This window comes from Lepisma saccharinum, chromosome 15 (assembly GCF_977018435.1).
Source record: "Lepisma saccharinum chromosome 15, izLepSacc3.1, whole genome shotgun sequence".
NCBI classification, from domain to species: domain Eukaryota; kingdom Metazoa; phylum Arthropoda; class Insecta; order Zygentoma; family Lepismatidae; genus Lepisma; species Lepisma saccharinum.
The window spans coordinates 34,427,621-34,452,745 of NC_139243.1; the positions used below are offsets into that span (position 1 = coordinate 34,427,621).

The window sequence follows — 25,125 nt, forward strand, 5'->3', positions numbered from 1 at the left end:
TCCTCCATACAGCCCCGATCTATCGCCCAGTGACTACCACGTGTTTCTGCAACTGAAGAAGCATCTCGGAGGTCAGCGCCACGATGACGACGATAGCCTCAAAATGGCCGTGTTGCAGTGGCTGTCAAATCAGGCAGCAAATGTCTATGACGACTGACTACAAAAGCTTGTTGTTCGATATGATAAGTGCCTTAATATTGGTGGCAATTATGTGGAAAAGTAGATAAAAGTGTGGTCTTTCATGTAACAATAAAATTGTTACAAAAAGTTTACTTGTTTTTTGTACATATCAAAACGGTACTTACTTAAAAAATATGCCTCGTACAAATACAATTAGGCTTGTTTGGAACAGACTGACTTCCCAAGTAAATATATTGGGAGTAAAATTTGAATACTTGCTTCTTCTTTACCTTCTAATTCTGCTTGTTGAGAGGGACAATGAAAATTAAGAAAAATATCCAACTCTCTATTATATGTAGTTTTCCTTCCATAATTTATATTCAGCTGCTACATCAGTATCAGCTCACATCTATTAAGACTAAAATACATGGACCAAAGGCATATTGTCTCCCTGCAATGGAGGTCACCAGCTCATTTTAATATTTTCGAACAAAAGAAATCATGAACATTCAATGTATCTTATTAATCTTACAGTTGAGATTTATAACTGACTAGCTGATTGCCCGGTGTTGTCTGGGTATTTATTTATCCCAATCTTCTATTAGACAGGAATATAATAAATTCTAACTACAGTGTAAAATGAACTTGGAGTGGAATGGCATTGGGAGTGTCACTATTCATCTTAGCGACCCCAAATACTATGGATTTCACACTAATATCGGTCGTTTTACAAGTCACCACCTTCCCACCCACACCCCTAGGTGTGCCAGAGGTGTCTTGGAGTTCAATGGCATTGGGTGTGTCACTATTCATCTTAGCGACTCCGATAACTATGGATTTCACACTAATATCGGTCATTTTCGATTATTTTTATGTCAACCCCTTCCCACCCCCACCCCTAGGGGTCCCAAGTGTGTCTTGGAGTTGAACGGCAATGGGAGTGTCACTATTCACCTTAGCGACCCCGAAAACTATGGATTTCACACTAATATCGGTCGCTTTACATGTCACCCACTCCCACCCCTAGGGGTGACAAGGGTGTTTTGGAGATGAACGGCATTGGGAGTATCGTAAACAAAAACTTAGTTTTTCATCACCTCATATGCATTGACTCACATTACAAGATACAGTGGAACCTCAATTTTACATTTTTCAGGGGACCAAGCTGAAAAAACTTAAAATGTGGGAAACGTAAAATCGAAGAAAGTTTTAAAACATTTTGCTTTGTTTGGACCATAAAGATTGAATGTATAAAGAGAAAAAATGTAAAATTGAGGAACATAAAATTGGGGTTCCACTGTATTTCACTATATGCACTAAGTGCTCACTGAATTGCGACCATCTACCTAATACTTTGTTGGTCCACCTTTGGCTCGGTGGACAATCTGGACGTGACATGGTATTTATTCCACAAGGTGCTGATATGTCTCCACAGGAACCTGACACCATATATTCCTGATGACATCCCATGACGAGCCAACTGACGTTGGTACAGGATGCATGGTTCGAAGAGCTCATTCCACATCAACCCACAGATGCTCTATGGGATTAAGATCGGGGGAGTTAGGGGGCCAATTCATATGATGCACAGCCAAGCAAGTACAGTCCCACCTCGGTGGCACCGTGCATTGTTGCTCTGGAAAATGCCGTCCCAGTGTGGGTAGAAGTGTTGCATTGTAGGGTGTAAGTGGTACCCTAACACCACTTGATACACAATGGATGTCCCACGGCAGTCCATACACACCAATGGTCCCAGTCCATGCCAACAGAAGCAACCCCATACCATACAGCTGCCCCCACCTGCCTGTACAGCACTCACCATGCAGGAAGAGTCCATAGCCTCGTGCTGTTGGCACCACACACACACATGCCAATTACAGTGGTGTAGAAAAAACCATGACTCACCGGACAAACACATCCTTTTCCAATCATCCACAGTCCAATCAGCATGCTCATGGGCTCAAGCGAGACAAAGCCGGCAGTGACGCTTCGTGAGGAGTGAATAACGAGTGGGTCGTCTGCTGTGGAACTTCATGCGTGCCAGTGTGCGCCGCACAGTTGCGTGAGATATGGGTGTTGTGCATCCACTGTTGTATTGGTCCCGCAATTCCAGGATGCTGTCGGTGCATTCAGAAATCACAAGCCGTTTGACTCAACACTCTCCATGCAGTATCACCTTCCGTACACTCTTGCAAATCTGCCTCTTGGTGATCGTTGCCCTGTTTTATTGCCACACACTGTACACATTCACTAGAACGGAACAGGTGCATCCAACCACTGTCGCTGTCTGGGTTATTGATGCACCTGATGCTCGGGCACCCACAATCATGCCTTTTTGGAATGACCACCTCCCATTTTAACGTGTGCTGTTTGACTAACATGTAGTGTTGTGTCTATATATTCATCACGATACTTCCATGTGATCAGAGCAAGCTGAACCGTTCCTTGTTGCTTGGAAGGGTGGTCTTAATTCAGTGAGCACTCAATATATAGTTATGTACAAATTTTGTAAATTAATTGTTTATAAAAATCTAGGCTCTGATCATGACACACACATGTATGTTGAGAAAAATTGAATATAAAATTGCAAGTTTAAACCTATGGTAACAGACTGTCTATGTGTGTATCTATACCCCCTCCCCAAACACATGTGAGTGACGTATTCTGAAAATTTGACCTGGTTTACTGTAACAATTCTTATTTATTGTACATATTTATTATATATTAATTGCAAGTAAAACAAAAACAGAAATTCAACCTGAAATTTTGCAGCAATTTCTGCATGCATGAAAAAGTTGGTTTCCCAGCAGTAAACCAGATAATATGGGAGAATATGCTGCTGCAGGCTACAATAATGACAGGTGCAACCTGCATCATATGTGAATTCTTAAAAGTATTATTACAACATAGGTGCCACCTTAATCATGGTAATAATTGAGCATGCTGAAATACCTCAAATACTCTCAAATCCCATATCAAGACTTGGCCATCATCCCCTCCTGACACAATAAGTGGCTCGTTTTTATTCCAGTTGATAACATTGATGTCACTCTCATGAGCATTGCTGGCAGTCAATGCACAGGCCTTGTTTGGAGCTTCTCGGGTGTCCCAGATGCGAATGCTGGAGGAGAAGAATAGCGAGATATTTAATTTCATACAGTGTACATAAGTATAAATGTCATATATCGATCAAAGAATAACCATTCCGAATTGTCAAATATTAGGCATTTTCAAACAATGTCTTCGTTTCTAGATGCCAAACTATTTTTACAGGGTTCATCTGATACTGATCTTTATGTATCCATATAAGCTGATACTAGATGGTATCAGTAGAGGCATGCAAATTTCGCTTTTGACAAAAAAACAAAATGTGAAATAACAAAAAGTAATGTTAATTTTTCATATTTCTGAAAGATGCGAGGTGCATTTTCCTACCCTGTTTTGTCACGAAATGATGCAAAATTAACTGCTAAATGCGAAATAGACTTCTAAACACAAAATTTAGAGCTTATTTACCAGCGAGACAAATTCTGAAGTTTGAATTATCCTGCAAGTTATGCAATTCACAGAAAATTGAATAATTCTGCTGTAAATATTTGAGAAGCAAAAATGGACCCCTTTATACAGGAATAAACTTAATATTTTGGGAACGACATAAATGTGCCATTAGAAGGGATATGTTTATTTTGTGTAATAAGTACAGTTTTTAAATCAAATTTATGATTATATTCACAATATTAAAACCAAATTGTAATTTAATGTACGACTTTTCATCCAAGTTTTCACCGCAATAACACCAAAATTTTATTTTATTTACAAATTTTGAACACGAAATTAACTCTGTTTTTGTACCAAAACTTTGCTTTTTTTATGTACCACAAATATGTGCCTCTAGGTATCAGCATCGGAAAATATCATTTTTTAGTTCATCAATACTTTTCCGGCATTTTCATCTTTCGCAGCATCTCAAAAATAAGCGCGACACTTTTGTGGAGTCTAATTATCATGGAAATTATGTAAAATTCGAGATTTCGATTTATTTGGCACCAATATTGTGTGTAAAAATTGTATTTTGTGATTACATATTTTAATATTTTTATTTAACTATTGGATATTTTGAAGCCAAACTGTGATAAATTGATGGTTGTAGTAATTGGAACGGAATACTTGCACATAAATATTAATCAATATTTATAAAACTATCATTTGTTACATTTGTGAAGCATTGGTATCACTGAGAGTATCGGTTCTGATTTTTAACAACAATTAATTAATTAGTCCAACTATGTAATCTTTAATCTATTTACCAAAAATACGAGGAGGTACCAAAATGTTTTGCCTGTTGAGGTATAATTTGTTTAATAATGGAAAGATTGAAACAATGGACATACATATACAGGTATTGGACAAAATAATGGAAACACCTGTGGAAGTCGGAACATCATGTATTAATACGGTGTTGGTCCACCTTTAGCATGAAATACAGCTTGGATTCGGGACAGAATAGACTGATACAAGTCCTGAATGGTGGTGAGTGGAATTTGAAGTCATTCTTCATGCAGCACAGCCTCCAGCTCAGGTAGAGACGAAGGAAGTCGAAATCGACGCTGAACCCTGGTTTCCAACACAGCCCACAGAGGCTCGATGATATTCAGGTCTGGGGACTGGGCGGGCCAGGGAAGATGTTGAACCTCATCAGCATGCTCTGGAAACCACTGTTGAACAGTGCCAGCGGTATGAATGGGTACATTATCATCCTGAAAGATGGAATTCCGGTTTGGAAATAAGGTTTGCAAGATTGGGTGGATCTAGTTACCCAAGAGTTCTCTATACACTGATTATGAGACCCGACAGTGTAATGTGACAAGGGGGGCTGCCGAATACTATGATATAGCACCCCAGACCATAATAGAGCCGCCACCATGTTTGACAGTGGGGCAGTGACAGTCCACATAGTATGCTGCCGAGGGTGTTCGACATACAAACACGCGTCCAGTAGTGGGGATGAGGGTAAAGGTTGACTAGTCTAACCAAATGACGTGTTTCAAGTCCTCCAACGTCCAAGTTTTGTGGTCGTTGCAGCATGCACGTCGCCTTCGAGCATTCGTCTCAGTTATTAGAGGCTTGGCAATACCCATTTGATGCAGTTCCCGCCTCACTGTTTTGCATGACATGGGGGTGTTTAGGTGCTGATTAAGTTCTGTAGTCACTTTGGCGGCCGTTGTTTTCTTCTGCAACGTCACAATATGCTTCAAGGTCTGGCGGTCATTTTCCTGCAGCTTCATCTTTCAACCACTATTGTGCTTAGCAGACCCTGTTTCACCGTACACTGTGTATGCGGTCATGACTTTCGAGACCGTGCCTCGTGTTACACCTCATAACTTCGCTGTTTTCAGATGCTCCAGTGAAACGGGCACCAACAATTCGAACTCCTTCAAACTCCGTCAGGTCGGCTATACTGGTCACTCACTACACCTGAACAACGTGCACTACCACACTGCCTTACTCTACTGTCAGTGCACAGTCCATACTACCTGCAACAAACAAGAGAAGGTTGATTTCCGCCGTGCTCAGTGTTACCAGGCACATTGAAAATATGTCCCACTTCTGACTCGTGTTTCCATTATTTTGTCCAATACCTGTAGGTTGCCTGTAGTGTACTCTACTCAGAGTTACCCTTCCACACAGTTGCCATCACGTTCGATGCATTTGTGCCAGCATTTTATCCAGCCCTCAAAACCAGTTTGGAAAAATTCCACAGGACACTCCCTGCCCCACTGTTTAGAGCTGTTTCAACCTCCTGTAGGTCATCGAATCTCATGCCACGAAGCACAGATTTAGCTCAGACTTTATGGCATCCCAAACTGTCAATCATTGTATGTGCTGACCCATAGGACATGTGCACTGCATCAGAAATTTCCTGGATGGTGATGCGTCTATCCTCTCAAATGAGCTCATCATCCCTGTGGCGGTTGTCATTGTTCAACGACATTGAAGGCCTGCCACTCCTTGACATGTCCACACTTTCGGTTTCTCCCACTTTGAACTTAACTACTTAAGTCTGAGCTAAGTCTGTGCTTCAAGGCACAAGATTCGATGACCTACAGGAGGTTATAGCAGCTCTGAACAGTGGGGCAGGGAGTGTCCTGCAGATTTTTCCAAACTGGTTTTGAAGGATAAAATGCTGGCACAAATGCATCGAACGTGATAGCAACTGTGTGGAAAGGTAACTCTGAGTAGAGGACACTACAGGCAAACTATATGTATGTTCATTGTTTCAATCTTTCCATTATTAAACAAATTATACCTCAACAGGCAAAACTTCTTGATACCCCCTCGTACATTGTCCACTGTTATTCAGGATGTGAATACCAGACAGGTCTTCAAAATGTTTAATGAAGCACATCCTTGTATAACATGTATCCACAAAAACATGATTTTTTTCTTTTGTTTCTGGAGTTCAAGAAGATGGGCAACAATTCAAAAGTCAATCCACAGAAAGAATTACCTGGATAAAAGTACATTCAGATCCATTCAGAACATTCTACTGTCAAAATCGACAAGGTGTTTTTCAATTTCATCCTAAGTGGGCAAGATTATGTTCAAAGTAAGTTCTGACGAGCTATTAACGAAAACAAGAAAATATTTGCGTTGCAATTTCATGTACTACTGCTACTTTTCGATAGGATCATGGTTTAGGACTTGCCATAGCGAGGCATCACGTTTTGTATTGCTTCATCATAGAATTATGCCACCTACGATGCACAACACATTGTAATGGCTTTTTTGAACTTATTGTTGTCATGGAATCACTGACCATCAAGGAATGATTTCAGATGCAGGAACACAAGAAAATCTCTTGGTGCTAAGTCTAGGCTGTAGGGAAACTGCGTTGGTTTGAAATGTCTCTTCAACTACATAAACTATGGACAGTTAGATGCTCTGTGGATCGTCAGGCACACCTCTGCATCATTCATTGAAGAGTCGCGCACTCAGACACATGCCATTGAATCACTCCTCACATGTTCACCATACACCTTACAAAGTTGATCATATTTTATTTCATTCATGTCTTCACATTCAGGAAATGGATTACAGGCCACATTTAACATGTGGCACGCTTCTTGATTTTCTTAAACATTATTAACAGACACCGTGATGCATAAAAGCATGTCCACAAATTACATCTGTGACTTGACAAAGATTGGATTGATTTGGTGTTTTCGGTCCACTTTATGCACAGTAAGGCTAATCGGGACTGGACCTACAGTTTAAAGTGGAATCCGAACCACTATGTGCCTCCACCGGGTATCGAACCCGGGACCCCTTGATTACAAGGCAACGGCACGCACCGGGGAGGTCCACTTGACAAAGAATAAACAAACTTGGTACACATGCACCTCATCATAACCACACCACTGCAGTGGAAATACACCTGTTTGTGAAAATTGCCTGAATGCATCCAAACCCGGAGGATGTGTAGAACAGTGTAACAGCAATAAGTGATTTGGATTGCAGAGATATGGCGTACACATACGCCCAGCAGCGCCCTTTCTTGTGTGACCGGAAAGGTCAGTGTTACGTCAAGCTGAGTCAGTGAAAGCCGTCAAATGAAGTGGATACGTGAAACCAAGTGCCGGTATGCTTTGTCGACATCAAAGGGCGCAATATCAGCATGAGTGAGTTCGAACGGGGCAGAATGACTGGTCTCCAGGAAGCAGGTTTGTCATACCGTGACATTTCGGCTCGTAAAGTGCATGCTGCTACGACAGTGATGTGTGTGTGGAACCCGTGGATAGAAGAGGGTCGTACGCAGCGACGGGCAGGTACTGGACCATGTAATGTAACCACAGCTCGGAATATCCGCCATCTTGTCCGCATGACTTTAACGGTCCATACAGCTTCGTCCCTTCGTCCAGTGTTGGCTCGATGCTGGAGCAGTGCAACGGCTGTGGACCTGTCTGCGTCAACGGATCGACGTCGTCTGCTGCAGGCTGGACTGGTGGCATGCATGCCATTGCGTTGGTTTCCATTGTCCCGAAACCACAAACACCTCAGACTTCAATGGGCACGTGAACACAGTCGCTGGCATGCTGAGCGGCAAAATGTAGTGTTTTCAGATGAGTCCCGCTTCAACTTGTCTTACAGAGACGGTCGCATATCTGGCAGCCTGCACCGTTGAGCGGCATAGAGAACAAACACCAAGTGTGATGGTTTGGATGGCCATTGGATACGACATGCGATCTCGCCTCCTACGTATTGAAGGCAATCTGAACAGCAACCACTACATCAGGGAGGTTTTAGAGCTTGTAACGGTCGGATTGACCATTACTGGTTTTGGTATATTGTAATAATTAATTGCTGGCCAGCTACAAGGGTAGGGTTAAGTAATATGTTTCCATGAGTGTACTTTTATGTTATTATTGCTTGTAAGTGTATATTATTGGATTGTGCTTTGCTGGATATTAGATTCCCCTGTTTTTTACCTCCCCGGTTGGGGGAGCTAGCTGTCTTACAAAAGACCGTTGGCAGTGGAATTTTCCAACGCTACGGGGTCCACGTCCACGGACGTTTACCCCGACTATAAAAAGAGCCAGTGGGCTTTAGCAAAAAAAACAGTGTTTCCCCATTGATCGACGAAAGAGGAACGTCTCCTCAAGTTTAGTCCACTTTTGGTGGCTAGACTGGATAAAATACTGTAGCATCTGGTTATGCCAGCCCCTGTTGCTGTCCCAAGTCCCCTTTTAGAAAAAGCTTTGATTATGTGGATATTTCCGAAATTTGATTAATTGATGCCCAAAAGAAAGAGAGAAGGCGTAAGAAAACGCATTTGTAACGGAATATCATTTAAGCTGAGGATAGGCCCACCGAGATAGTTTTGCTAACTCGGTGGTAAGGGAAGTGCCGATGGTTATGCCATAGGTGCGCAACTATATTATTAGAGATTTGGTAATTTTGGTCTATGCAAGACACTCATGGAAACGCTCTGTAAAATATGTATATATATAACTACGTATAATAAACCAATATATCCTACGAGAATGTTATAATTTAACCATTTAACCAATAGTATATTCACTTGCTGTATATGTGTAAACGAACCAGGGACATACAAATATAAATTGTTATGTGAAAACCCCCCTTTTTGTAATTCCGGCGCAAATATAATCTGCTCGCTTGGCACCCAGGGTGAGGTGAAAGGAGAGATTGAGGGATTAAGTAGGAAGTAATCCAGAGGGCCAGATAGAAACGAGGGATAGGGGGGCCGACGACTTTCACATATGGGGGCTCTATTGTCCAGGATATATCTTGTTGTATAAATTGTCGTCAGGTCTATAAGTTTGAAAGATAGACGGACTGACGGACGGATAGATTTTTTAATTTTTACAACGAAGATCGTACAGAAGTGAATGTCATTACGTAGTGGAAAAAGTAAAGTAGAAAAAATGGCAGTACAAATTGAGAGAGATTTGCTTGGACAGCTATTGGATAATCAGGATATAAGCGATAAATCTCAGGAGGAAATTATTAGGGAATTAAATAATCTTGCTTTATCGCGCACTGAAAAGCGGAGTGCTAAGGAAGAGGAGAAAAAAGTTCAGAAAATTCTCGATAAGTCAAATTTACCTATTCCAGTCTTCACAGGGAGCGATGACAAGATTTCGCCGCATGATTATTTGCAGGAGTTGCGGAATTATAAAGATGTCATGGACATTTCGGAGAGGTCATTGTTTGACAAGATTCTTCCGTTTTCGCTAAGGAGGGCTGCAGGGGATTGGTTTAGATTTTCACGCCCGTTTGAAGATTTCAAGAGCTTTGAAAATGCTTTTTTAGAAGAATATTATTCTGTAGATTATAAGAATGAGATCGACCGTTTGATTCTGAATCGCTTCCAAATGAGCGAAGAATCTCTGGTTTTGTTTATTCGTCGAATGAGAAAACTCTTTTCTATGAGGCAAAAAGAGACAGACGAAAGAGAAGTAATCGAACATATTCTATCTCATGCACACCCTAGTTTCCGAAGGCATTTGTATGGAATGCAATTTCAGACTTTGAAGGAATTGGAATCTGAAGCAGCCATTGTTCAGAGAAGGTTGTATTCAGAAAGGCTTTATTTTTCACCGCTCGCCGGTGAGACGGAATTATCATTTTCTGAAGTTTGCAACACTGAAGAGGACACCTCACGAAGAACAGGAGGAAAACATTTGGCTTTGTCCGCGAGGACAAGCGAGGGGGGAACCGAGAGTGACCAGCTACCCTTATGCTCTCTGAATCCAGGTTTAGGAAAAAGGATCAAGGGCTGTGAAACAACCGCGTTTCTAAGAAGGGGTATTGGCGGTGACACGACCGTAGGGCAAAAGAGACCCTCTTTTGATGCAACTTTTGGGCAAGCGGGGGCCAATAAAAATTCTGCAAAGATAATTTGTTGGGGCTGCCGTTGTGAGGGCCATAAACTTCAGGAATGTCAACAGACCAATAAAAGGAACCAACTCGCTGGAAAGGGAGGTCAGCAGCGTCCCCAAATAAACCTTCTGTCACCCGCCGGGAGAAAACGCAGAAACAAAGGCCATTTTTTGAATGGAGAAAGCTGTTTTCAGCAAGACCTCGAACCTCTCATTCAATGTAAGATTAACAAGAAACGCTTTGTATTATTTGCAGATACGGGAGCTTCAGCTTCTACGCTAAGTTTGGAAACAGCCAAGTTGTTAGAGAGGGATGGGAATAAATTCATGAAGACGAGAAAATGGAACATTTCATTAGCTGTGGGCAGCGTTACATCAGCTGGCGAGATGTATGCTACTGTTTGTATTAATAACATGAAATTTAAGCATAAATTTATCATCCTTGAGAATTGTTTCCGTGACATAATCGTTGGAAGAGATTTTTTGAGGCAGAGTGGGATAATTTTGCACATTGAGGAGAACGGTTGGTCGTTCAAGGATAGCGACGTGATTTACACGTTCTCGAAGCGTGCATGTAAACGAGAATTCGCTGTTACAGTTATGCAGAGAAATAACGTGGTACAGGAAAGGAATAACTCGTCAGATCCCTCGAGCCTGGATGGATGCAACACACATGCACAAGAGAATAGCGGGAAGTCTACGAATGAGGATACGGGCCAATTAGTGGATTCCCAAGGACTCGAAGTTCAGAAGACTGCAAACACTGGTGCATTATGCTCTCTGAAAATCTCGAAAGAGGTAAAGAGAAAACGGAGGAAGGGAATAAAAAGGGAATGCAAATTTCCTCGAAAAAATTCCATTTCTACGGACAAGAAGAACCATGCATTATCATTTTTGCCTTTTGCTTTAGAGGACAATGAAAATGATGAATTACTGGTTTCTGAGAGGCTACAAGAAACTTCATCGATTGTTTCAGAGCAAATGAGAGACAGTTTGTTATCTCAAATAATGAAACAACTGAAGGGAAAGCATTTCTCTGGGAGTAGGAAGTATAAGGAGGAAGTTGCTAAGTTGGCCAATCAGTCGTTTTTGGATGAGGAGGGAGTTTTGTGCAGGAGGATAGACTGCAAGCAAGATTCTAAGGGAACAGCCAAGATATGGGTCCCGTTGAGTTTGAAATCTCAAATATTGACGTCAAATCACGATTCTGAATTTGCAGGACACTGCGGAAAGCAGAAGACGATAGCAAAAGTCAAGGAGAAATATTCGTGGCTTGGAATGACACGAGATATCGCTCGCTACGTCAGAAGTTGCGTTCCCTGTACTGTTTCCAGCAAAAGGAAGACAGAAGAAGTGAGACTGAAGTACAAGAAAACAAGCCCAGCCTTACAGATGTTCCCGGATGAAGAGAACGAAATCAAAAGTAGGCCATGTAAATTTCGCATTGGAGACAAGGTGTGGCTGAAAGAGCACACTATATCTGGCAGATTGCGTAGTGTTAATGGTGAACTTGAAACGGAACACTCAGGTCCATGTTTATTGTCTGGAAGGATTAAAGAAGATACTTTCAGGGCAAAGAATGGGAAGGATTGTCCGATTGTGGAAGGTGAACCAGGCCAGTTGTCCAGCCATAAACCACCAGCTTTTGCTGCGAGGTGGAGGGACAGAAAACGGTTGAGGGGAGCCACGCGACAAGCTCCTAATGAGGGTTAGGAAGACTACCGTCTGGCCGCCTAGCCAGCAATCCCAGCTGTCATAATAGCCGACCACGGATCTTATTTTTATTTGATATTTTTTTTATTTTAGTTTTCATTTGTATATAACTTACCCCCATTTTCTTCATTTTCACAACACTGTTTATTTATTTGCGTGTCTCCAAGTTATAAACAGAAAGACACATTGTGGATTTAGATTCGAGAGTCGAACCAGGACTCGGTGGAGAGTCGAACCAAGGACTCGGTCAGGAGTCGAAGCCAGGTATTCAGTTGGGAGTCAAACCAGCGACTCAGTTGGGAGTCAAACCAAGGACTCAGTTGGGAGTCAAACCAGGGACTCAGTCGGGAGTCGAACCAGGGACTCAGTCGGGAGTCGAACCAGGGACTCAGTCGGGAGTCGAACCAGGGACTCAGTCGGGAGTCGAACCAGGGACTCAGTCGGGAGTCGAACCAGGGACTCAGTCGGGAGTCGAACCAGGGACTCAGTCGGGAGTCGAACCAGGGACTCAGTCGGGAGTCGAACCAGGGACTCAGTCGGGAGTCGAACCAGGGACTCAGTCGGGAGTCGAACCAGGGACTCAGTCGGGAGTCGAACCAGGGACTCAGTCGGGAGTCGAACCAGGGACTCAGTCGGGAGTCGAACCAGGGACTCAGTCGGGAGTCGAACCAGGGACTCGTTGGGGAGTCAAACCAGGAACAAGAGAAAACCAACTTCAAGCAAGATGCTGTCAGGAAGACTTCATCCTAGAGAGGATACTTCAGTGGCGGACTTCACAAGGAAGAGGAAGCTTGGTGAATCTGTGAACGTTGTGGACAATGTGATAAAGTGAATGAACTAGTGACTATTTCATTTTTCAGATACTCTGAGAACAGTTGAATACTTTAGTGGGTATTGTGTAATTGTGTTGGATGATTTTGTAAATATGGTAATCTTGTTTTGAGTGTATTGTTTTTTTCTTGTTCCTCTTGAAGGGGGGAACTATGTAACGGTCGGATTGACCATTACTGGTTTTGGTATATTGTAATAATTAATTGCTGGCCAGCTACAAGGGTAGGGTTAAGTAATATGTTTCCATGAGTGTACTTTTATGTTATTATTGCTTGTAAGTGTATATTATTGGATTGTGCTTTGCTGGATATTAGATTCCCCTGTTTTTTACCTCCCCGGTTGGGGGAGCTAGCTGTCTTACAAAAGACCGTTGGCAGTGGAATTTTCCAACGCTACGGGGTCCACGTCCACGGACGTTTACCCCGACTATAAAAAGAGCCAGTGGGCTTTAGCAAAAAAAACAGTGTTTCCCCATTGATCGACGAAAGAGGAACGTCTCCTCAAGTTTAGTCCACTTTTGGTGGCTAGACTGGATAAAATACTGTAGCATCTGGTTATGCCAGCCCCTGTTGCTGTCCCAAGTCCCCTTTTAGAAAAAGCTTTGATTATGTGGATATTTCCGAAATTTGATTAATTGATGCCCAAAAGAAAGAGAGAAGGCGTAAGAAAACGCATTTGTAACGGAATATCATTTAAGCTGAGGATAGGCCCACCGAGATAGTTTTGCTAACTCGGTGGTAAGGGAAGTGCCGATGGTTATGCCATAGGTGCGCAACTATATTATTAGAGATTTGGTAATTTTGGTCTATGCAAGACACTCATGGAAACGCTCTGTAAAATATGTATATATATAACTACGTATAATAAACCAATATATCCTACGAGAATGTTATAATTTAACCATTTAACCAATAGTATATTCACTTGCTGTATATGTGTAAACGAACCAGGGACATACAAATATAAATTGTTATGTGAAAACCCCCCTTTTTGTAATTCCGGCGCAAATATAATCTGCTCGCTTGGCACCCAGGGTGAGGTGAAAGGAGAGATTGAGGGATTAAGTAGGAAGTAATCCAGAGGGCCGGATAGAAACGAGGGATAGGGGGGCCGACGACTTTCACAAGCTCAAGGTACTGTCCCTCCTTCCGGCAACTACAAATGCCATATTTCAGCAGGACAATGCCCAGCCACATGTGGCGAGGAACGTGCAAGCCGTTCCCTGGCCTGCATGTTTGCCTAATATGTCGGCCATCGAACATGTCTGGGATATGGTTGGTTGGCAACTTGTTCGTCACGGTCCTCCAGCCACCATTGTTGATGCTTTGTGGACTTCCATACAAACTGTGTGGAGGGAGATTCCCCAGGAACATATCCAGGCCCTCTTTGATTCCATGCCACGACGTGCAGAGGCTCTGTTTTCAGCATGTTGGGGCTTCACACCATACTGAATTCTCAAGGTCGATATCATGTACAGTTCTGTAATCCTAATCATTTGTGTATTGGCATGTATCTAATCTGTGGTATAAAGTTCATTTTAATCACATGTATTCTTCTTGGTGTTACAATTTTCACAAACAGCAGTGTATTTGCGAATGGAACTTATTTTGCGAATGGAACTTATTTTGTGGATAGCTTTCATACAAACGGAGAAAAGGTTTTCAATATAGCAAAGGACATTAATTTTAACACTAATATCAAGAAGCAAGTTAGGAAACATGTTTTGTTTTAAAAACCTAAATTGAATTAGGAAAGTGGACAATGATGAAAAAGCTACCAACTTTTTTGTCTTTTAGACAATTTTATTGCAAAATTGCTATTAAAAATTTAAATTTGAATTAAAATGTTTTGAGTCCATCAGCACTGAGGCTATTTTGCGCCCGTCACACTATACAGGGTCCAGCCCCTTATCATAACAAAAATAAAAGCATCTGAAAACTAAAAGTTCCTTACCTTGGTTAAAAGCTGAGGCTAAAAAGGGCGCTCAGCACAAATAAGGACAAAACACAGGACAACACAAACAAAATTATACTGGCCATGGGGCCAGTCGCCAGTCTCGTTAGTCTGCAGTCCAGGGAGTACTACATGGAAGTAAGGTTGACTATTGGGTGCACTATGTGGAAGGAGCACCCCTTACACCCCGCAAAATTGCTATTAAAAATCCAATAAATTTGAAATGCACATTTAATGAATATAAAATGCAAAAACCAGTGCTGGATGTGGAATCCAAAGAGGAATATTATATCTGTTCACGTTCAAAGGATTACATTGTTGCACAATGAAAATAGCTTGAATTTGGTATAGTAAATGGCAAATATCGTATTTTGTACCCAGAACGGAAAAAACAAAAGTAAAAGTGATATGTTTTACATTAAGATTTGGCACACACAGATGTACTATGTAGAAATTTTTTTTGCTGATCAAAACTATTATTATTGTTATGAAAGGATGTGAATATTTCTGATTTTACTTTTTTTAAAGACAATTTCAATACTTGCAACAAAATAAATACATATTGGGCAAGAACAGCAAAAAGTTGGGGTTCCTATGCATAGAAATGCTGTATCTTTAATCTGTTGTAAAATAAATAAATAAGTTGATATACATTTGAACAACAATTTTATGTTCCTCGGATTTACATTCTGTGTTCATGGTCCCAATAGAGCAAAATGCTACAAAATTTTCCCTTATTTTAGATTTTCCCACATTTTAAGTTCTTTCAGCTTGGTTCACTCAAAATAGTAAAATCGAGCTTCCACTATAGATACATTGGCCATAGCTATACAGTGCATAAAATAAACCTCCACCACTATAGTGGAATGGCTTTACGATATAGACAGTGGCTGGCCACTCTAGGACCATGATAAAATTCAAGTATAATTCCCAGTTTTCAAGGCAAACTTTCCAAAAAATTCAAGGATACAAGAAGATGTTTTCTCCATTTCAACTTTGCGTATTACTGCCTCTCACCAATATCCTAAAATTCTGATTCAATTCAAGTAAACGGTATATGTATTTAAAATATTTAAGGTGTGCGAAGTCTACATTTGCCATTTCACATACTCAGACTTGAAATACATCTACAAACACAAGTCACAAATGTTACGGGATATACTAATCTATGAAAAATTTTTAATTGTGTAAGAACTTGAAATTCAAATTTACCTAATCAAATTCAATATATCTTATCTTCAGTCTCTCAAATACGTTGTTTTGCAAAGGATACAAAGTAAATGGATTGAGATAATTCTCTTTATTTTTTTCCACGCAGCTTTCTTTTCCTTCCTTGATAAAAGGAAAAGTTAAATTGTGAACTCAGGTATTTTATAAACATGTATAAACTCAAATGGAATTTGATTAACGTAAAGTTATAATTTTTCATGTCTACAGAGAATTTCATGTAGAATTCCCGGAGTCAAATGAATTTCACATAGAATTCCCGGAGTCAGAAATTCACATAGTCTAGGAATTCCCACTGAGTAGCCACCCCGATAAACTATATTCCTACATGCAGTAACATTTCTGTGCACCAATTGGCATCAGAATTAGCCAATGGGATTTCGCAAATAAGATGTGCATTTGTTTACACCAAATTCATTATTTCAGTACACAATAGTGGCAAGAAACATACCTTTTGTCAACTGAACAAGATGCTAAAACATTAGCTTCATTTGGAGACCACTGAAGATCCTCAACAGAATTTGTGTGTCCAATCAAAGGCCTCTGGTCCACATGCCATGTTCCATCTTCCTGTGGCTGCCACACGTGAATATTACGTCTGCAATCACCTGATGCTAGTACCCCTATGAAAAAAATGGAAATGAAAATATGAAGTTGATGGCTCAAATATGGTTAAAAAATGCACTTCCATTTATAAGATAAGATTGCAATGCTAATTGCAAATACTGGTTCACAAAGCCTTCTGTGAATGGTGGCAGAAAGTTACAGAAATCAATAGGCAAATAAAGTTATTTTTTGCAAGAACACAGGGAATTACTATCTATTTGTGTAAGAAGTGAATTCAACCATGCTGGTGCTATGAATTTAAAAAAATCCTGGCATACTGATCACTTATAAATTTCAGGTAATGGATTGTCAAGATAATCAATATGTTGGCAGGATGTTTGTAATACTTCAATGTACACCAAAATCCAAAACAAACTTATTCGATCGAAAATATGGAGTGGGCGCTCAGAACAAAATAGCAACTCATAATCTACTAGATAAAGGGGTCAACATTAAAGACAATGATAATGCTAAATAAATCCTGTAAATAGCAAAATACAACTAGTTACAAATGCAAAAGATGCATAGTATGAGATACACAGTGGGTTTTAAAAGTTCTGCAAAATTATAAGAACCTATAACTTTTAAAGTATTATGATCTGTATTCTTCTAGAAATTTATACAATTTCAAGAGCAAATTAATATTAAATAATACATTTAAACATCTTCCATTTTTGCATAGCAACAAGTTAACAAAGTTCCAATTATTTCTAACAAAACAAACAAAAACAAACACACACACACACAAACACAAACACACACACACACCAATATATATCTATTTATACTTGCATCTGAGGTTTGGATCTAAAATGGCCAATGTATGTCATCTTTTGATCATCGAATGAGAACTTAGCAACAGAGTTGACAGCGTTCAACAATGAAAAAAATACTGTATACAATTTTCATTCATTGACACATTAGCAGGTCTCGAAATGAGTTTCAAAATTTCCCACCTGGTGTTACAGAACTCCAATCTATAGCGTATCCTTCTACTGGATGGCCTTTGAAACTGAACATTGGTCTGATATTCTTTAATTGTTTGTAAGCAGCTAGCAACTCAGGATCCTCTAGAGTATTCAACTGCTGGTCCAAGTTCCATATGTTGACATAGCCCTCTTCTGACCATGTTGCGGCAAGGGTTACATCATTAATATTTTTAGTCTGAAAGAAAAATAAAGTATTATGAAATAATAATGAAAATAATGCAAAACTAGAGATTAAGTGTAAATTGACTTATTTCTACGAGAGATTTACAGTTTTGAATTCCTGCATAAATATGCCATTAACTTTGATTCTAGTCCATATTATGTACAGAAATTCTAATCGGGACTGCACCTATAATTTAAAGTGGGATGCGAATCATAAAATGTGCCTTCGTCACAGATCAAACCCAGGGTGCATGGTTACAATGTGATAGTGTTACCACCATCTAGGAAGTCCAACATGAAAATGGATGATTATGGCCAATGTATGATTTTCACGACGAAAAATAATAGCATTATTTATTAAATTACTTCAAGTATTTTGCTTAGTAGTCAGTAGGGCATCTGACTGCCAAGCGGAAGGCCAGGGTTCGATTCCCAGGTCGGATTTTTTTTAATGTTATGTTGCAGCAGTAACTTCAATTAATTTTTGTCAATAATAAATATAACTTCCTTTTTTTAAAAAAAACATAGCCATGCACACCATGGGGACAGATGGCGGTTTTTGATTGATTGATTGATTTTTCTTCGTTTCTTGTGCCACTGTTGGCCAATTTGCGAAGATGAGGATGAATGATGATATGATTAAACTGATGAATGGACGCTCACAAACACCCATGACCAGGCCGGGATTCGAACCCAGGAACCCTGGCATCGTAGCGTGATGTGCTAACCACTCTGCCACACGTGGAGTGTGTGTGTACATAAAGCAGACTTAAAAATAAACTCAAACAAACAAATGGCCATGCTTATGTAATCAGATATAAAGTTTTGGCACAAGTCAAGGGAGGATGGAACTCTCATCAAATCATAATTGACATGTTACCGTATTTATGCATATATAATGCACGTGCATGTATAATGCGCACCCTGTTTTTGATGAGTTTTTTTATGTTATGGATTTGCAGTGCTCAGGAAGTTATTTTCTGTTATTTCTCAACCAACAAATACCGCTGATACACATCCCATGTGATGGGAGGTGCATGCTCGAATTCTGCCAGAACAGCACTGCTTTTCTTGTGTAGCAGAACATTAACAGTTTCATAGATCGGAGACACATTTAAATTGGATATTTTGTGTTTCTCGTGGTTAGTACTTACCAATTATGTATTGCGGAACATAGTCGAAGGTGCCATTATGCTTTTTGCATGAAAACAAACACATTTTCTGCTAAAATAAGCTATTTTCCTGAATGCTACGGAAAGCACGTCATGGTGCTATATCACTTGCTTTGCGAATGATAACGCTTCTTTTGTTTTCGAATATCAGTGTTTCCAACTCTATTGTGCATGAAAATTCCTATGTTCCATGAATTATTGGGTTTTTGAAATTATACTTTCAAGTCAGGAAACATGCAAAGTTAGCCAGGTTAGGTTAGGTTTGGTTTGTTTAGGTTACGTTAGTAAAAATTAAGAGATTAACTTACCTTCACAGCATCTTTCACGTATCTTTCATCTTTCATCCATGACACATCCTTCTTGCCCGCAGCCGGCGCTCCGGCATCCGTAGGGTAAGTTTTTTTTTTATACTTTCTGTCACTAATCATTCACGGGAACGAGGTATGCCTACGAGGTTAGGTTAGGTTCCATTAGCACTCATTTCACCCCTAAATATGTGCTTCATCATCGAAAAATGTCCTCAGTACGTTCAATCACACATATCCGAACAACATCGGTTTTTCTCCTCCAGGAAATTTTTTCTCGCCTTGGGATTTAGTTTGTTGAATTTCTTATACAATAATCCAAGGGATCTTCTACGCCCGATAATAATCTAAAGTCACATCCATGACATGGCATTTTCTCGAGAAAAAAGTGCACGTTTCACGAAAAAAAAGCACGTTTGGAAACCCTGATTCCACTAGCGAGATCACGTGACTTCCGACGCTAGAGCCATCTGCAGGTGCATAATGCAAACAACGGCATAATGTTCTCGATCTACACAAAAGGCAATATTATTACATCAAAACTGATTATTTATTGTTTTGCTGCATTCTACGGTGAAGTTTTAGGAAGAAAATACCTCGATGAACGTTGTAAACCTTGGAGAAACTCATTTCCGTAAGTAGTTTCTTGTGTAAAATGAAGAAATATGTCTCCGATCTATGAAACTGTTACCTTGCAGAACATTACATTACAAAGTGAAAAATGGCCTTTAGACTTTTATGCATGGTTTTGCTCATTTTGTCTACTTTTTCTAAAAGAAAAAAAAAAACTTCAAAATATATACTTTTTCCATGACTTATGTAAGATTTATAAGAGGCCCATTCAAAACCCTCAAACTTGCAGTTAGCAGAACAAGATTTCTTTCATAAGGTATTTACACATTCCGTATGTGTCATTGGCTAGTAATACATTTTAATTATTATTTTCTTTCTCCTTATCTCTTCTTTCATCCAAAGTACCACAAAAATCAGAACGTTCCTTCATTTTGTGATGAGCTAATTTCAACTGCATTACACATTAGTGTCACCATCTTGAATGGAATACTGTTGCCATATTCAGAAACTACAGAATTCAAGCTTTACAACGATATATAACATGATAAGGTTCCGTAAACATGAAAAAATTATTCCATGCATAATACGCACCACAGTTTTTGGTCACAAAAATTTTGGAAAAAAGTGTGCATTACACTTGAGTAAATACGGTATATCTTGAAACTACAGATGATAATTCAGTTCGGTCTTCTTTTCAGTTATATACATATGAAGACATGACATACTCTAATTAAAAAATATATATATACAGAAATTGTTACGATTATTAACAAATGAAAATCAAAAATGTGTTTTCTCTCACAGTATTATTATATACTGATATCCTGATCATGTAACTGAAGCAATTAGCCATTCGTTGCAGCTACCTCCGAGGTATTCAAAACAGGGTTGGCATTTTGCCTGGTCCTTTTCGAAAAAACCCAACCCAGGTGGTTTTTTTTGTTTTTTCAGATAAAACCCAATTAAACCCGGGCAAAACTTGGTTTTTCAGACTATGTTTAAAAATATATATTTTATTCATCAAATACATTTTCCCTCTGGTAGTAGTGTATCTTAACATTCAATTTGTATTGTTTTATACCCTGTCCCTTCTATCTCTTGAGCAAGTGAATGAAAACAAGGCTCTGCGCAAGTAGTGATGCAAGATGGCTCCACCAATGAACACGTGACAGGGAACTGGATTGCGTAGAATGGGGGGATGGACCATTCTTCCAAGAAAAATAGCAATAACTATAACTTTTTAAAATGAGACTTTTAATATTATCAATCAGGTTTGTTACTGTCTTCCCCCTGTAACGATATTCAAATTTAAGCATGTTCAAGTATATGCTTTTCAAGATGCAGCACATTTTTAATAAATACCATTAGTGAATATTCCATTCTGAACTTCAGTTTATGAAACAATTTATTTTGTAAATGCAGTGTTGTGCCTGTAGGTGCAGCTACAAACACATTTTTTATCTCACTTATTTCATGTGCCATAGACCATTAAATAATCCGTGAAGCGGCGACTAACATGCCAGGTGGTGGGAGGGCGTATGCCGGCATTTAGACCCACGACTGTACGCTGACCTTGGCACGAAACGTGTCAGTGCTTCAGTATCCAGGTAGCTGGCGTTTACTTTGCACGTGTTTGTGAATTGTTAAGGTGTTTACAAGTGTTTTAGTTTACATATTACTGGTGCTTTTCTGCTGTCTAATAATGCTACGTACAGTTTAAAACTACGCATTTTTATGTACGACTCTTACGTCATTAAGAATCCTTGTAGGGAAGTCAGAAGGCATTTGGTAGCAGAATCCCCAGATGTTCCTGTTCCACACAGAGACAATGTTCAAGAACTTATGAGCAAATTTAGGGAAACCGGGTCTGTTCTCGATAAGAAGTGGTGAAGGGTGAAACAAACAGTGTGTGCATACTGGGGAGAAACTAAACGATGGAGCACGATCGGTACACACTTTTCAAAAATCCCTTCGGTGCCTTGCACAAGAAACAGACATTTGCATATAGTCTGCATGGCGAGCTACCAAGCTTTTAAGGCTGAAACCATACATTGGAAGAAATTAAATAAAATATCAGGAGAGTAATTGAAACAATTTCGGAAGACGAACTGATACTGATATAAATGCAGTAAATTTTTGGAAGCTGGAGGACATCATTTCCAACACCTCTTGTAACAAAGTACGTGCTCATTTTAATTTTAACTGTCCGTGTAATTGTACGACTGTACAAGCTTACTTCATTACATACCTAGCAGTTCCAGTTACGCGGATGTTGCATCTAGTTTACCGGCACACACGCTCTCGCTGCCCGATGTAACGGCCGCCGCTCTGTGGAAGACTAGACTGTGAAACGCACTGTACTATGCAACACAATATTTTCAATCTGCTTCAATGCAGTTATTTCACAGTTTATCGCAGTTGTGTTTCCCCATTATCTTTCTGGATGTTTCAAGCATCCATGTATTAACATGCCAAATTACAATTTTGCCACATTTAATTGTTTGGCTGATTTCGTCCGAATGGAATACCTTACACATCCTCCAAAATATCTGGCTGCTATGAAAATGGCAATTCCCATGGTCAGAACATCAGTGACCATCAATTTGGTCCCCAACGCTCCCCAAACATGCACCATATTTAAAACATTTATTGTCTAAAATTCTTAAAAGAGTTTCTTTTCTTAATCTCTAGAAATGTAGTTTAGGCATTTGAAAGTCACCAGAATTTGGAATCTACCTCAGCATATGAAAAATCCATTTTTCATTTACAATCTTGAAATGCTTTGAACACATGAAAAGGAAAAAAAATCGTTCCCAAGGTGTATCTAGTTGTGATTCATTTCAGCTAAAAACCTCTAAATTTGCTGCAGTTATCATAGTCTCAAAATTGGTGACTTATTCCCCCCTCCCCCCCTTTCCTACAACACACACTATATTACAGAGTTTTATTAAAAGCTTAAAACTCAAGTGATGCTGTCACATTGCTGAGACTTGTTTTCTTAATCTACGAAAATGTAACCTAGTCAAATATGAGCATAATTTAAAGCTCTTGGAAGACATGTTAAACCAGTCTGTCGTCTACTATCTTTAAACATGGTGACCAATTTCCTACAAATTGAATGTAAGACTAATCCTTCAAGTTATCTTGCAACTATAAAAATTGCAACTCAAAAGCTTTCCATTTATGGTGGTTATCATAAATACAACGTTTGTGATTTGACAACCACTCCTCTCCTACGCTAAGAAATATTATTTTAAAAGTTTTACTGCAAAATTGCGGACCAATGAAATCTCTAAAATGACTCAGTTTAATACTCTGAAAATGTATTGTTGTAACATATTGTCCAATTTTACTCAAGTTTTCTAGCTGCAGAAATAATTTTACCTAAATGATTATAACACCATTAAGCCTTGTTTCCATGATTATGAAAAACTAAATATGCTGACCAAGGCAGTAATTTATTTTATTAAAAACATAAACTAAAACGTAACGTTTCAACCTTCTAGGAGAAACGAAAAAAAGGCTGAAAGACAGGTTGAAACAACATAGGGATGATGTACGACTTAAGAGAAAGAGAAATGCAATATTTAAACACACGAGAGAAACAGGACATGACATAGAGTGGGATGAGGCTAAGCAGATAGGAAGGGAGAAGAGAATACTAGTGAGAAAATGGAAGGAAGCCAAGGAAATAGAGAAGAAAGGTGAAGAAGACATAATGAACTGGGATGGGGGACTGAAGTTAAACAAAGAATGGAAGAAGGTGTTAGAAAGAGTGGAAAGCACAAGAGAGAAAGAGGAGAGGAGAAGGGAAATGAAGGAAAAAGAGCGTGAGATATTCTATATGAATATCTCTTCACATTCTATATGAAAGTAATTATGTTTAGCCTTTTAGGTGAAAGTACAGTTGGAAAGTGAAAGCCACCTGCTAGAAAGTTCCTAACAACTTTCTAATAGTCTGGAGGGAGTAATGTTTGTGTATATATAATGCCCTTTTTGAGTATCTTGTTACTTTTGTACTTGATACAGAGTCTGATGAAGACCTTGCTAGAAGGTTGAAACGTTACATTTTAGTTTATGTTTTTAATAAAATAAATTACTGCCTTGGTCAGCATATTTAGTTTTTCTAAATGATTGTAAATTTACTGCAGTTATCATAGCCACTAAACAGATGACATCCCTCTGCCCATCCACCCTAACTCATGCTTCTCCTAAACCATGCACATACTTTGATAATTTTATTGTCCAATTATAGTGCAGAAATGCTCCTGTAAGTTTCATGCACAAAGCTCAAAACTATAGTCTATTCAAAGGTTTGAAAATGTCAAAAATGATCAAAATATGAAAGTATACATGTACACTGTATTTACATGAGTACCCTATACACCCTTAAAAGAAAGTAAGAAAAAAATGAAATTGTGGTAGATCATGAAGGTGCAAGACTTACATGGGTAACAGGCTCCTAACCAGACATAAATAACATTTGTCTTGCATAGGCAAGGAACCCATTATGATGAGAAGTGAGAAAAATCATTTAAAGAATGTTCCGATTTAATTATACCACAATTAACGACATTTCAATAAAATGTACTCAATTCTCCCTTGTAATGCTTAAACATGCAAAAAATTTATTGTATCAATTGATCATCACAGTTGAAACTATGATGTATCACTTATCACTTCCCCTGCATAAGGAAGTAACTGCTAACCTAAAAGCTAAAACATTTTAAAATTATAAGCTTTGTTCAACTATACTGCATCAATCAATGCAAACGCTTTATCTAAAAATTTCTGATACTTTTTATTTTTTGTTCCTTGGATATGTATTATTTTACATTTCTGTTAAAAGTCCATTTTTATCATGATTTGAGAAAAACAGCCTAAAAAAAAACACTATGACTTGTATTACATTCATTTTAGCATTATGAGCTTTCCTTTACAAGTTTCCCAAAACGTTTTGACAATAGTAGAATCTCACAAGTATTTAAAGCAATAATTTACATTTTCTGAAAAAAACCTGCATGGGGAAAACTGGGCTGGGCCCACCTGATTCAAAAGGGCACAAGTCAGT

General features: G+C 39.2%; 1 protein-coding gene across 1 annotated transcript in view; it reads right to left on the reverse strand.

The window, feature by feature from the left end:
• l(2)09851 (WD repeat-containing protein 1 l(2)09851) overlaps nt 1-25,125 on the reverse strand; it is a 44,339-nt gene that overhangs the window by 10,696 nt on the left and 8,518 nt on the right. The window contains exons 4-6 of the mRNA XM_083136409.1: nt 17,810-18,017; nt 16,699-16,870; nt 3,073-3,241 (exon numbers count right to left, since the gene is read on the reverse strand). Coding sequence (XP_082992535.1) covers nt 3,073-3,241; nt 16,699-16,870; nt 17,810-18,017 — 549 coding nt within the window. The remainder of the gene's footprint in view (nt 1-3,072; nt 3,242-16,698; nt 16,871-17,809; nt 18,018-25,125) is intronic.